This window comes from Lepisma saccharinum, chromosome 13, assembly GCF_977018435.1.
Source record: "Lepisma saccharinum chromosome 13, izLepSacc3.1, whole genome shotgun sequence".
NCBI classification, from domain to species: domain Eukaryota; kingdom Metazoa; phylum Arthropoda; class Insecta; order Zygentoma; family Lepismatidae; genus Lepisma; species Lepisma saccharinum.
Window position 1 is genome coordinate 68,848,644 of NC_139241.1, and position 13,428 is coordinate 68,862,071.

A 13,428-nucleotide genomic window follows, 5' to 3' on the forward strand; every position below is an offset into this window, starting at 1 on the left:
GGAGATTCATAACAATCCTGTACTCAATAGTATTGTGTTCATTATACAAGCAATATTTATTAAATCCACCTAGGTGTATATTATGTCCACTTCTGTGGGGTGAGGTATTGAGAGTAATGTGATATCACAGGCAATTAAAAGGTTGTAAAGGGAGTTTTGAGGTAATCATAAGGGAAATTTCACTTTGAACCAGGAATACTAAATGTGATTGCCAGAAGTGGAAGGGTTGTGGCTAGGCCGTGATTCCTATTTTGCATAAGTTTCGTGAATTCCAAACATTTGAAAATTCTGGCTCAATTGTCCTAAGTGGTTCTCTCAGCATTTTTTTTTTAATAAAGCTTTGGATATACACGGTCCATTCAATAAATAACCGGAAAAGTTGTATAAAAAATCGAAAATATGACCATGTTTGGTGTTTCTTTGTTATTTTGTGATGGCATCCTAGAACTATTAACAAATGGGCCTGGCACACCTGCCTCGTGAACGGGGTGCTGGGAATCAGTGAAACAAGATGGCAGCACCCTTGCAGGTTTGCACCAACTTGGAGCAGTGAAGTGTCATTAGATTTCTGTTAGCTGAAGGGTTGAAACCAATCGAAATTCACCGTCGGATGGCAGTGCAATATGGTGAAAGATGTTTGAGTCGAACACAAGTGTACGAGTGGGCAGAGAAGTTCAAACAGGGTGTAACAAGTGTTCAAGATTCGCCATATCCAGGACGCTCTGTCTCTGCAGTCACGGAGAACAACATTGCGAGTTGACGAGTTGATACGGGAAAACAGGCATATTACGGTGAGTGAGATTGCATCAGAGATGAACGTTAGTGTCGGATCAGATCACCATATTGTTCATGATGTACTGATGTTCAAGAAAGTGTGTGCGAGGTGGGTTCCAAAACATTTGACACTAGAAATGAAAGAAATGGATGCGTGCGGGGAGCTTTTGCGACAGTACGAGGCTGATAGGGATGCATTTCTTCACCGTATTGTCACGGGAGATGAAAGTTGGGTACATTTTTACGAACCTGAACGAAAGCAGGCTACAATGGAGTGGCGACATTCTTCATCTCCAAGACCCAAGAAGGTGTGAGCTGAAATAAGTGCTGGTAAGGTCATGTTGACTTTGTTTTGGGATCATTTGGGAACAATTCCTGAACATTACATGCCGAGAGGTCAAAATGTAAACAGTGTGACATACGCAAACCTTATGCGTGAAAATTTGAAACCAGCAATTTTGAAGAAGCGATGTGGTCTGGTGTCCAGTGGCATCCTGTTACTGCATGACAATGCGAGACCACACACTGCTAGAGTCACATTAGCTACCATCAATGACCTAAAGTTTGTCTGCTTACCCCGCCCCTGGATCTGGCACCTTCAGATTATGACATTTTTGGCCCACTTAAACACGCTCTTAGTGGCTCAAGGTTCGAGGATGATGAAGACATCCAGGCAGCAGTGCATGACTGTTACGCACACGCCCAAAATAATTCTTTTCACGTGGAATTGGGAGGCTTGTCGAGCGCTGGTGCAGGTGCACTGAACTTGAGGGGGACTACGTTGAATAATAATCATGTTTGTATTCCATTCTAATAATAGATTCTGTACAAAAAAATATTTCCGGTTATTTATTGAATGAACCTTGTATGTTTGGAAATTTAAGTTGTCGATTTTAGTTTCCAAATGCACATTAATTCTGTTTGCCAGAGGGAGATGATTCCTAACACTACTTTAAGCTTTTGTCAGGCATGTTGGTGACCAGAGTCATCTATTGGTATTCATTGCAAGATTGCAACACTGTGAACTATATTGTGCACATGTAGCTCTATATTCTTACTTTCTCTTTGTTCCAAGCCCCAGCAGCATAGTTCTACTGCACTTCTGAGTGACGTAATAGTATAAAGTTAGTGAGAGTTACAGTTGTCTACCACACACCTAAATACATAACAATAAAAATGTCGTAGCGTCCATAGACGGAGCACACAGCAGATTCAGATGTTCCATGGAAGTGGGTTAAGGAGGATGATACGGAGGCAGTGTGTAAATTAACAGGGGGGATGCTGGAGATTCCCCCCCCCCCACACACACAAAGAATTTTATACCTGGCAAAAGACAATTATTCTTAAATAATTCTTGAAGCTTTCCTGGCGGCAAATATTGAAAAGGTTTTCTCGGGCAAACAGCCAGAAATCACCTGCCTGATTGACGGAGAAAACCTTTTCAATTCACAATAATTCTTATCTCTACCAGGGATGTTCTTATCCCCTTCACCCTCAAAGAAAATGGAGTTGAAAGCATATACCCATAGAATACCATTTCCTAAAAAAAACTTTGTAAGAAACATGATTGAAAAACATTTGTGTCCATTAATGGTACAGTAATCAAAGATTTATTTGTTGAATAGTATGTAGCCTTGTCAATTAAAAAAGAAAACTATTTTGCAACTAATCAGGACTGGACCTACAGTTTAATGTGGGATCCTAACCACTATGTGCCTCCTCTGGGTATAGAACCTGGGAGCGGGACCTCGTTCATTACAAGGCGGCGACGCTACCGCTATGCCCTGAATATATTTTACATGTATTTGAGCTCACAAGAAAGTTGTAGGTAGGTTGACAATAGAAATTTGTTCATGTTATTCGGTGTTACTAATTTGTTAGCTGTTTTTGTGTATGCATTTTGGTTTTCCTAGAATGTAAATATATGCACTAAGTGTTTCTAAATTACATGTAAATGTTATCATAAAATTTAATGGCCTAGGTTAAAACCAATGTTCTAAGGTACTTGCTAGGAGAACCGCCAGGCAATAACCGACTTGTAACATATACAAATTTGCAAATTCTCCATTAAAAGGCTCACCTCCCGAAATGAAATCACATATACGCCACTAAGTGGACATATCCCCCCCCCCAAACAAAAAGTTTAATTCGCACAGTGCACGGTGGTGTGTGTGTGACAAAATTTAATATGAAATTAACAACGTGACTGAAAGTGAACATGGCATTGCTGGGGTTGTTAAGTATGTAGTAGACAGTTGTCATACAACCATGAAACTGATGTTAACTTTATTGGAATTTTATATAGGATCGGACGAATATTGTTTATTGGTATCGGTAAATTTTATATCAGTACTTTATCGGTATCAGCCAAAATTTCATATCGATCCATCCCTAGTTTAAAGTGTATTTTGAACAAATGTTCTCAGGTTACCAGACAGATTCAATCGGTATTAGAATCCAGGAAATTCCCTGATGATAATAGCAGTGCATGCTCTTGAAATCCTGGATGCTAATGCCAATTTAACCTCTAGAATACCTGTTCAAATTATGTCACCAGGAAAGCAAGAATTCGTAGTTAAAGGGTTGGCTGACAAGAATCATCCACATGCCCAAGTACGTTACAGAAAGCTGTGCACGTAACACAGGGGTAAATATACCATGTGAAGCTCCAGCGAATGGTGGCACAACCAAGCAAATGTTGTATTGGATTAAACTTACCTTCAAATAAGCTTGAGGTAAAACTGCCCGTGGAACATCATAGTTTTCATACGGATCAGCAGGCGGTTGCTGATGTGACATCTGATGGCACAGACAAGGAGGCAGGGGAACCATTTTTGGTAGTTTGGCTGCATCGCTAACTTGAGAATGCGGCTGATTAGTCTTCTTTGGTGAAACAGACGGTGATCGCATCTGCGGAGGTGACATCGGAGAGGCTTTCGGGGGCCTTGCTGGTGCAACCATGCACCTGCACTTGTGAGCACCTGGCAAAGTGGTTGTTGATAGTCCTCTGTGAAGTTCATGTGCGGTGCTGCCGTGGTGCAGTGCCGGATGACTGCACGTTGAATGCAAAGCCACCACATCCCTTGGATGAGAAGTCTTCGGGCTCTTCGGCGGGACAATTGGCATATTTGGCATTCCCATGGTACGGGGTTTGTCATACCAAGAATCGGCGTATGGTCTGGGTACACAATACTCGGATGTACTAGCACTGCTACTGCTCCCTTGCGAGGAGAGCGATAGTCTGTCACTGCCGGTGCTGTGGCTATGGCAGCTGTTTTGCGAGTGAACACTTTGTGAGAAGTTGGCAACACTGTCCATTGTCCATGCGGGACTAAAGAGTCCACCATCCTGAGACTTCTGCGTGGTTCTCGGACCACCGAGCTTGCTCATGCAGCTTGAGCATCTCTCCAGAATGGCCCGTCTTTCGGGATGCGGTCCGTCCGGTGTACACGACCAACCCTCCATGTGAACCTGGTACTCTGGTATCTCACTCACTGTCACAGACATGGTCTCGCAACTCTCTAGGTCCATGTTTCCAGATTCGGCCGATGACCAGAAGGGAGACTGTCCACAGTGGCACAGATCTTCGGCACTTTGAGACTCCTGGCCATGGGAACTTTCGGAGCACACCTCACACAAGCTACGACTCAGATCAGCTGCAAGAAGTGGATGGAAAGATTCAGCGTAGCTCAGATCCGATGCTCTTGTTTCTGCCCTGGAGTGCATATGCTTCCGAGGACTTTCCATGGCTGAAAGAGAGAAAACATGTGTCCATTGTTAACTTCTGTAAAAGATTTTTGACAAGCATTACATTATTTCATGGGAGCAAGGTGAAAACACTTAAAATGAAGGATAATTTAAAATCCGGGAACACTTTACAGCATTATGCTCTATGGTGATTGAAGGTATAGCAAATAAACATAAAAGTGGAGTTCCGATACAATCACAGTGATGGATTCATCTTGCATGTGGAACGATAAAATTGAAATTGTTTGAGTAAAACATTGGTGAGATCAAAGTATCTATGGTCTAAAAGTGCATAACGACATTGAAAATATTCAACGTATTGCATAGATGACATCAGTAAATTCAAAGAGCTTTCTAAGTAAGACATATGAAGATGCAAGATTTCCAATTTTGATAATTGTCCCCCTTCTGCATAACATATGCAGGAGCTGCTCTATAATAAGAACTGAACAGCACCAGAGACGTCAAATTAAACACTAATGGAAAAAATAGCTATATGTCCAATTTTACTGGTTTGTTTGATCTCTGTTGTTCCAAACCTGATTGAATTATAGTTAAAAGAATTCTGTTCACACCAAATGATGATGACACATAGATTCCAAGTTCTATCCCTTTTACCTTGTTAACCAGTGGCTGCGATTAAGGGGAGGCTTGGGGGACCCCCACTGGTTGTCACTTTGCCTGCGCACTATGAAAAACCTTTTCTACCAAGGGGAAATAAAATGTCCTCTTCCCCCTTTTGAGTTTTAGAACCCTATCACTGCCATTGTTGTTAACTATGACATCCTAACTTTTTATACCATGTGATTTGTACTAACTGCACATCAGGCCTTGGCCGCAAAAGGGTTGTTGCATCATGGAGTTTGGCTTAGTTTATTGTTGATGGGAAGAATAACACAGCACATTTCATCAATATACACTTACCGGACATTTTCCTAGCAATAGGCCGTCTTTTAGAAGCCAGTTTTCCTTGAGATGCCAACTGAATAGTCTGTGTGATTTCCTCGCCTTGATCTGTAACAAGTACATGGAGTCCTTCACCCTTTCCACACCGTGAACCTCCCTCAAAGCAAAATCGGCCATCCACCACTCCATAGCGTCTGCAAGAAAAGCACCACGTTAACCTCAAAATGTATTGGAAGTTTACTAAGTTACAGATTTACACATTGTTATTCTAAGTATGTTGGTATTACTGAATTATTACAAAAAAAATTTACAGACTTTGCTTTCAACTGGGTGCGGTGCTCCAAGTGGTCAGTTAAGATGAAAAGCAAAAATTATATTGTAAACTTCTTTTGTAACATCCGTTTCCAATCTACATGTAGGTTTAAGAATGTGAATTATATTCATAGTAAACTCATTCATAAGAAAACAGAATTATGAATACAATTTAAAAAGCAAGGAAATACACATATGCATTTATGACAGTAAATAAATGTTTTAAGGGCTGGAGTAGAAACAACTGTAAAGAAAGTGAAACCATACGCTCTTTTGAATTTAGATAATAGAAAAAATATCGTTCTATGCTAATATACGTAAATACAACTGATAAGCAAAGAGTGTATAAAAATATCAAGTTGAAATAGCAATGCACCAAAACTGTATACATGTATTGGCAGCAATTATTATTTACTGGAAACTGAGACTGATCTCCAAGCACCCATTTCTTCAGTGAAAATAAGTAATCAATCAAAAAGACAAAACTACAGTCAGACTATAGAAACGCCATACCTCAAATGTCCAATTTCCCAGAAACCTATCAATCGAGGTGGGACACCTGTTGTTATACAGAATCGTTGATCTTGAACGTGCAGTCTCGCTGGGCCAGTTGCAATCTTTGCCTTTGGTGGTGCAGTTGTAATTTGTATCAAAAACTGTTGGTCTGAAAGCAAAAGGGTTTGCTATAGTTTTCGCTTCACTTGTATTACATTTGAGCAAAGTAAAATTTATATTAAATGTCATTTTCCATGGAAAAGAATGAGCTGTAACTTAAAAAAAAAAAGAAATTAAAGTAAGGCTAATGAACTTATGAAATGTATGTGCATTCACATCTGCTGGCTTGGTAGCCAGACATGTTAAGTAGGCTCACTACAGTAGTTCCTAGGTTCGAGTCTTGGTATGGGCATTTTTTGTGAACATCCCTTCATCAATTTCATCTAATCATAACTCATCCTCATTCTTGAAATTAACCACGAGTAACAGAAAGTCAACCTAAAATAAATATTAATTTGAAGATCTCCAATTCGATCATTCTACAAATCTGATTCCAGGCTATCATTACTTGCTACTGGCTACTGTGTTACTATAGCATTACTAGAAATGCAGTAAATTGGTTTCACTCATATCTCAGTACCAGAAAACAAAGTGTCAAATCTTGGGAACTAGAAGATACATGCTCTAAATGATTAGTTGTTCAGCAAATTATCCTGCAAGGAAGTATAATAAATAAAAACCACCAGTATGAAAGGCTCTTGCAATGCGATAACCAAACTCCAATTTGATTTGAATGCTGTAACAAGTTGGTCATATACATATGCACATATGGGTTGTAATTATCCAATTGAATGTCAACAAAATTGTTACAACCCAGAATTGTTGGTGATTGTACATTGAGGGGTTTAGAGCACAAGAGGTGTAACTCTACTCAAGCCAGTTTTGATAAAAAGGCACATTTAGATAACTTAATACTATGCTTAGCTGTTGGAGCACCAACATGAACAAGAATTTCAAACTTAAGAGATTTCTAGCACTGAAATGTTGATGCTTCACAGTTCTAAGTTAAACATGTTACTCCATTTCTACGAACAGTGGAGTTACGCCACTTGTGCTCCGAACCCCTCATATGTGTGTTCTTTCCATTCAAAATAAAAATTACTAACTATGGGTGGATATTCGTGGGAGCAAACATGTGTGTCCCACAAGCCAGCACCTGCACCTACACCAGTAGTTACAGCTTAACTCTGTACAGATACATAATTTAGATTCAATCTCTTTGTTTAATGCAATATGAGGCTATGGAACAAAAGCAGGAACAGTGAATTTCCATCCCTTAAAAACATACGGGATGTAAAAGAAAAAAAATGTTGGCAATGGACAATTTGAAGGTATTATTTTCGTATTTAAGTGAAATTTATATTTTTAGCCATGAGTTCCCCCCCCCCCCCCCTCTCTTCAAATACAACAAAATTTCCCATGCAAACAACTGCTTTGCCTGACCTAATCACTTTCTGCATTGGCAAGCATGAAAAATTGTTCATGACAGAATTGAAACTGTTATGCCTGTGTGGCTGCATGGTTCATGTTATTTCAGCTTTAACTGGCACCCTCTCCCATTCCCCAAAGCACATGTCAGTGTGTGTTGTTTGAATTGACTGGCAAAATGTGTTTTTGTGCTTGATTTTTCCCTCAGTTTATTAAATTTTTCGCAGCATAATCATGATGAAAAGGGATGGATTCATCGATGAACATATAAACGTGTCGCATATGTTGCCAGAGGTGGGGAAACAATACCACAATAATAAAACAGGTGTGAAACATTAATGCTATGAAAATTTCAATAGCAAATCTATTTCTACGGCTAAACATGTTGAGGGTAAAATCACAGAGAAGATAATTTGGTAAATTTCTCGTATCGGACAAACAGCTGAAATTTCCTACTTCTTTTGATTTTAATATTCGTACTTACGTATTCTGCATTCACAAACATTCCTGAAGGTGAGAATTCGCTAATTTCACCGAAAATAGCTATATTTGCGACATATCGAGTAAGTTTTCTTGGTTGCTTCTTCCCTTCCGTAAGACGGGAAATGGCCGTCACAGTTTCACCACCGTAGTCCATATGCAATGTTTCCACCCCACCACGCGTAGAAAGTGCAAGATAAGCGAAATCGGCACAATTGCTCATTATTTACCGGTGAGGAGGAATGTCGGAAATGTGTTCGGGAATGTAGTTTTGATCCATTTTAATGTGAATGCATGTGGTTTTCTACGAAAATCTATTTCCGACGAGCTATTGCTGCTGCTGCTATTTGCTTTCTGCACGAGAGCACAATACACGCTATTGCTGCTGCTAGAAGCCGATGTTGTCCGAATGTCGGAAACGTGTTCGGGAATGAAGTTTTGATCCATTTTAATGCGAATGGATGTGGTTTTCTACGAAAATCTATTTCCGACGAGCTATTGCTGCTGCCGCTATTTGCTTTCTGCACGAGAGCACAATACACGCTATTGCTGCTGCTAGAAGCCGATGTTGTCCGAATGTCGGAAACGTGTTCGGGAATCATAAATTGAACGAAAGGAGTGCTAATGGAACCTAACCTAACAGGCCTAACCTAACCTAGTAGGCATACCTCGTCCCCGTGATGGTCCGTGGGGCTTTCGTGAATTTTTAGGCTAACGTCAATGGTTTTTGGATGCCCCACTGACCATCACAGGGACGAGGTATGCATACTAGGTTAGGTTAGGCCTGTTAGGTTAGGTTCCATTAGCACTCCTTTCGTTCAATTTAGCATCCTGCACACGTCATTTTCAAAACGTTGATCACGTTCAACTGATCATAGGTATTTAAACGTGTGACCAGTTACATAAACGCATATTTGGAAACACTGGCCCACATTACGTCATCACGCACAGGCTACATCCACCTGGAAGTAAATAGATGCAAGAGCTCTCGTGCAACGGTCACACATTTATATCGAAAAAAAAGATGATTAACCAGCAAAATTCAATGAACGATGCGAGAAAACACTTCCCCGAACTTCCACAACTATAAAGAAACTGCATTCGGTAAGTAATTTCTCCTGTAAATTTGAAGAAATCCGTTTGTCCGATACGAGAAATTTACCCATAAGTAGATCCACAGTTTTGAATGAGGCTGTTAAGGTTAATAACCAAATATAGAATAATTGTGCATTTCATTACACTAACTGTAAATGTAATAAGAAATAATGACAACGGTTGTACAGTGGGATCCATGAGTATTACCTTGCAAATTGTCCATCACCATGTTCGTGCACTTTATTTGACCCAATAACAGCTTCAAGAATTAAAAGAAAACTCAAAACAAGCTGTTGACAACTTCTTCACCAGCATACATAAAAATCCATCGCTTAAGAACCATAGGATGTAAGAGAAAAATTAATGAAAATAGTCATGGACAATTTGCACGCTAATACTCATGGATCCACTGTAATAATCTCATCTGGCAGATCTAGTAAAAAAAAAGTCTCCCCGCCAAGTTTACAATAATTTTAATTTCTAATAAACTTTGTTTATTTATATTAACGTATACTAGTTTTTATTGTATAATAATCATAAAAAATATTATTGTTTCTACTATTCAATTTTATCGTATCAGATATCTACTGGAAGAAATAGCATTTTTGTCTTACCTTCTCCGAGATTAGTTGATATTTTTACTTGCCACTGAATGAGGCGCTCTCTGGTGTCAAAAGCAAGAATTACTGTGACATCTTGGCATAGGATGGCTATGGTATTGGATTCCTTATCCAAAGTGAAACCTAAAATTCACAAAAATGGATTGTTAATCTTCTGCACAATGCATTTACATATTTTGTAGTGTAAACAGAAATTACAAGCTTACATTACGAAGAATCTTATGACTGAATCACATGAGGTAACGTTTCTTCCTAGATTTGCTACTTGAACTTGAACTACTGCTACCTGATCGGAAATGATGGCTGCCTGGCTCGCTGCTTGACTGGTTTTTAGGAATAGGCCATGTTCTAATTGCTACTGGCTTTCCTCGACTGGATTCTCTCGAACAGCTAATCAGAGGGAAGTCTGGCCATGTGAAGATAATCTGTGAGTTTGCCAAATGAGAGTTTCTTGTGTGTGGTTTCCGAGTGTTGGCTGTTTTTATTTGTTCCTCGATTTTGAAAAAAACAACAACAACATAAAAACGTAGAGATGAGAAAAAAAGTATGGACTAGAAATTAGCTGGAAAGTACAAATGGTAATGAAAGCATACTCAACATGTTTTTTTTTTTTTTTTTTTTAAATTAACTCTGGTAAGCATTCATACATGAGATTCGCATTCATTAAAAAAATATACACTGGCAGAATAATAAAGATTTTCATTATATGGTATTCGTCCCGCACTGTGGTCGTGCGGTCTAATGCGTCCGGCTTTATGTTGGGGCTACGAGAAGCGCGCTGGTTCGAGTCTCCTGGGGGAAGCATTACTCCTGCATGTACGTCCACAAGATTGTTTTCCAGGGAGGGGCAAGGATCGTATTTTGAATTTATCATATTCATGCAATAATTAACACATATGATTGTGGCTGAAATGAAATTATATGTGTGAAATATATAATTTTTGGTTTACTTTCATCTTCCAGGGGGGGGGGGCGCTCCCCCTTGCCCCCCCCTTACGGACGCCCATGAACTTCTGAGATTTCGGCCAGCGTATGGGACCAGTGGTCACCCACCATTGTGAGGAAAAAGCGGGTCATGGACACCTACAGCAACGAATGGGGGTCCGTCGTGCTGACCACACGTCACCCCGTAACTGGTAGGATGATTGTCCACCTTTGCTGAGGCATGTGGGAGTGAGGCCGGCAGTCGGTTCGGTAGGCCGTGGCTCTCAAGGGTTGTTGCGCCAGGAATTATTATTATTATCAGGTAATCAAATCTGTTGTGTAACATCATACTGCTGTGCCTTATAAAACATTTTTCGAGAAGGCCTCATCTCCAGGGAGGTATCAACGCGAGGCAAGCCCCGGCACCTAGCGATCTGTTAGGTGAGATGATTGATTGAATTGTTGTTTTAAGTCTACTTTATGCACAGAAAGTCTAATCGGGACTGGACCTACATTTTAAAGTGGGATCCGAACCACTTGTGCCTCCATCGCGTATCGAAACCTAGACCCCTTGATTACAAGGCGACGGTGCTACCATTGGCCTTCCTCTGCTACCCCCAAAAGAGGCAATATTTAGGTTGGAGAGTTCGATGAACTAACCGATATCTAACTACGCACTTATCACACTGCTGTGGATAAATTCCTAAATAATAATAAACACAAATGCACTTAATTTCTGACACTTTCTTTTTTATCAAGCAAACGAACGAAAAAATCGCACAACCAACAGACAAAATGCGCTTTTCCATGCAGACTCACAGACTATCTTCACATGACCGAGCCGGCCCACGTGGCGGAGTGGTTAACACATCGCGCTACGACGCCAGGGGTCCAGGGTTCGAATCCCGGCCTGGGCATGGATGTTCGTGAGTGTTCGTTCATCAATTTCATCATATCGTCACTCATCCCCATCTTCTTAAATTAGCTAAAAGTGGCAGAAAAAGCGAAGTAAAATAAAGCAAATCAAACAATCAATTCACATGACCAAACGTTCGCTCTGATTGGTCTAGTCGCCACAACTAAAGGCCGAATCACACGGCACTGGCTTTCCAGTAGGAATGCACTGCTGCCTGCTTTTGACGTAACACACCGGAATATGCATTACAACTCACCCTTTGGGTCTTTTTATAAAGAAAGAATACTAATAAAAACTTAACAAAAAAGGAGATGAAAAATCAATCTTTCTCAGTAAACTTTGCATTCTGGGAAAACTTCCCCTGCATCATTCATCACCCATACCCTTCATGCCGTAGACGTACATGCATATTTCACGAACCCGCCCAAAGCCACCACGGTGACGACATCAAAGACCAGTTTTGGGGTTTTGAGAATCGTTGCTAATTAATGACCACGACAAATTGGATTAATTCGGATCTGGAGGTGTGTGTATAACCTACATTTGTTTGCCGTTTCGGTATTCCTGGAGTTTTGTATGAATAGCAACATGAAAGGGACAAGGGGGTGAAAGTGGGGGGGGAGCTTTTAGCCGGGTTTTTCTTTGCCGCCCCCTTCTCCCTCTGCGCCACTCGTCATGATTAATTAGCAAGATTGAAAATGGCGGTATTCAAGGGAGCAAACTACGTCATGTCTTCGCAAAGAGAGGGAAAAGGCGGGGGCTGGTTCGTTATTTCATTGTGACACAAAGCAGAGGGGATATTTGTGCATGATTTATGGACCGACCGAGCTGGGACATTCAAAACTCGTTCGTCAACAATGCGAAACGGATAGGGTCTACAGCGATTGTTTCAAGATTTACCCCGGCAACAGATTCAGCAGTCGAATATAAACTATAGAGGAGAAAGTATAAATATGAGCTGTGTTTTAAATTTGAGTCTTGGGGCTAGCAGTGCTGCTGGATACTGTAACTTGGCACAGGATGTGGAAATTAGGTTATCATACATAGAAAAGGCTCCAGTATTAACTTCCAAGAAAAAGTATCACTATTGTTGACTCTGTGCACTTTGTTTTGAAATTTTAACCTCTCAAAACTCTTTACAAGTACACTTTAACTTAATTTTTTTTTAAAAAAAAAGTATCACCTATTTGATATAGATATGTGCAGTACATAAAATATATGCGAGCCTTTTTAATGCCACGGTTTGTTGTGAAATATGAACAACAGCGAGTCAACACACGATGAATAAAATGTGACGTGGTCTAGATACGCCTACCAGTTGGGCTTCCTTGAATGAAATTGGGGTCAATTGATTAATTGATTGATTTGGATTATTTTACTTCGCTTTTTGTGTCACTTTTTGCTAATTGTGAAGATGAGGATGAGCATAGGCGTAACTTGGCGGGGGCAAGGGGGGCACTTGGCCCCCAAATTTTTCAGGTTAGGCCTACTAAATTTAAAAATTAAGGATACTTTTTTTTTTTTACCTCCTGGAACCTGAGTAGCAAAGTATTGAAGAGTATATTTTATGATTGCGCAATGTAAGTTATTTAGCAAAATAGTTCTGGACTTTTTACGGGATGGAAAACTTGTCGATTCTGGCTCCCCAAGTTCCAAGTTTGATTCTATCAC

The 13,428-nt window shown here is 40.2% G+C and overlaps 1 protein-coding gene across 4 annotated transcripts in view; it reads right to left on the bottom strand.

Moving 5' to 3' along the window:
- LOC145997402 (uncharacterized) overlaps window positions 1–13,428 on the bottom strand; it is a 455,282-nt gene that overhangs the window by 22,666 nt on the left and 419,188 nt on the right. For all 4 annotated transcript variants that reach the window (XM_083134406.1, XM_083134404.1, XM_083134405.1 and 1 more), the window contains exons 4-7: window positions 9,912–10,040; window positions 6,253–6,403; window positions 5,446–5,621; window positions 3,493–4,523 (exon numbers count right to left, since the gene is read on the bottom strand). In XM_083134406.1, the coding sequence (XP_082990532.1) occupies window positions 3,493–4,523; window positions 5,446–5,621; window positions 6,253–6,403; window positions 9,912–10,040 (1,487 nt within the window). The remainder of the gene's footprint in view (window positions 1–3,492; window positions 4,524–5,445; window positions 5,622–6,252; window positions 6,404–9,911; window positions 10,041–13,428) is intronic.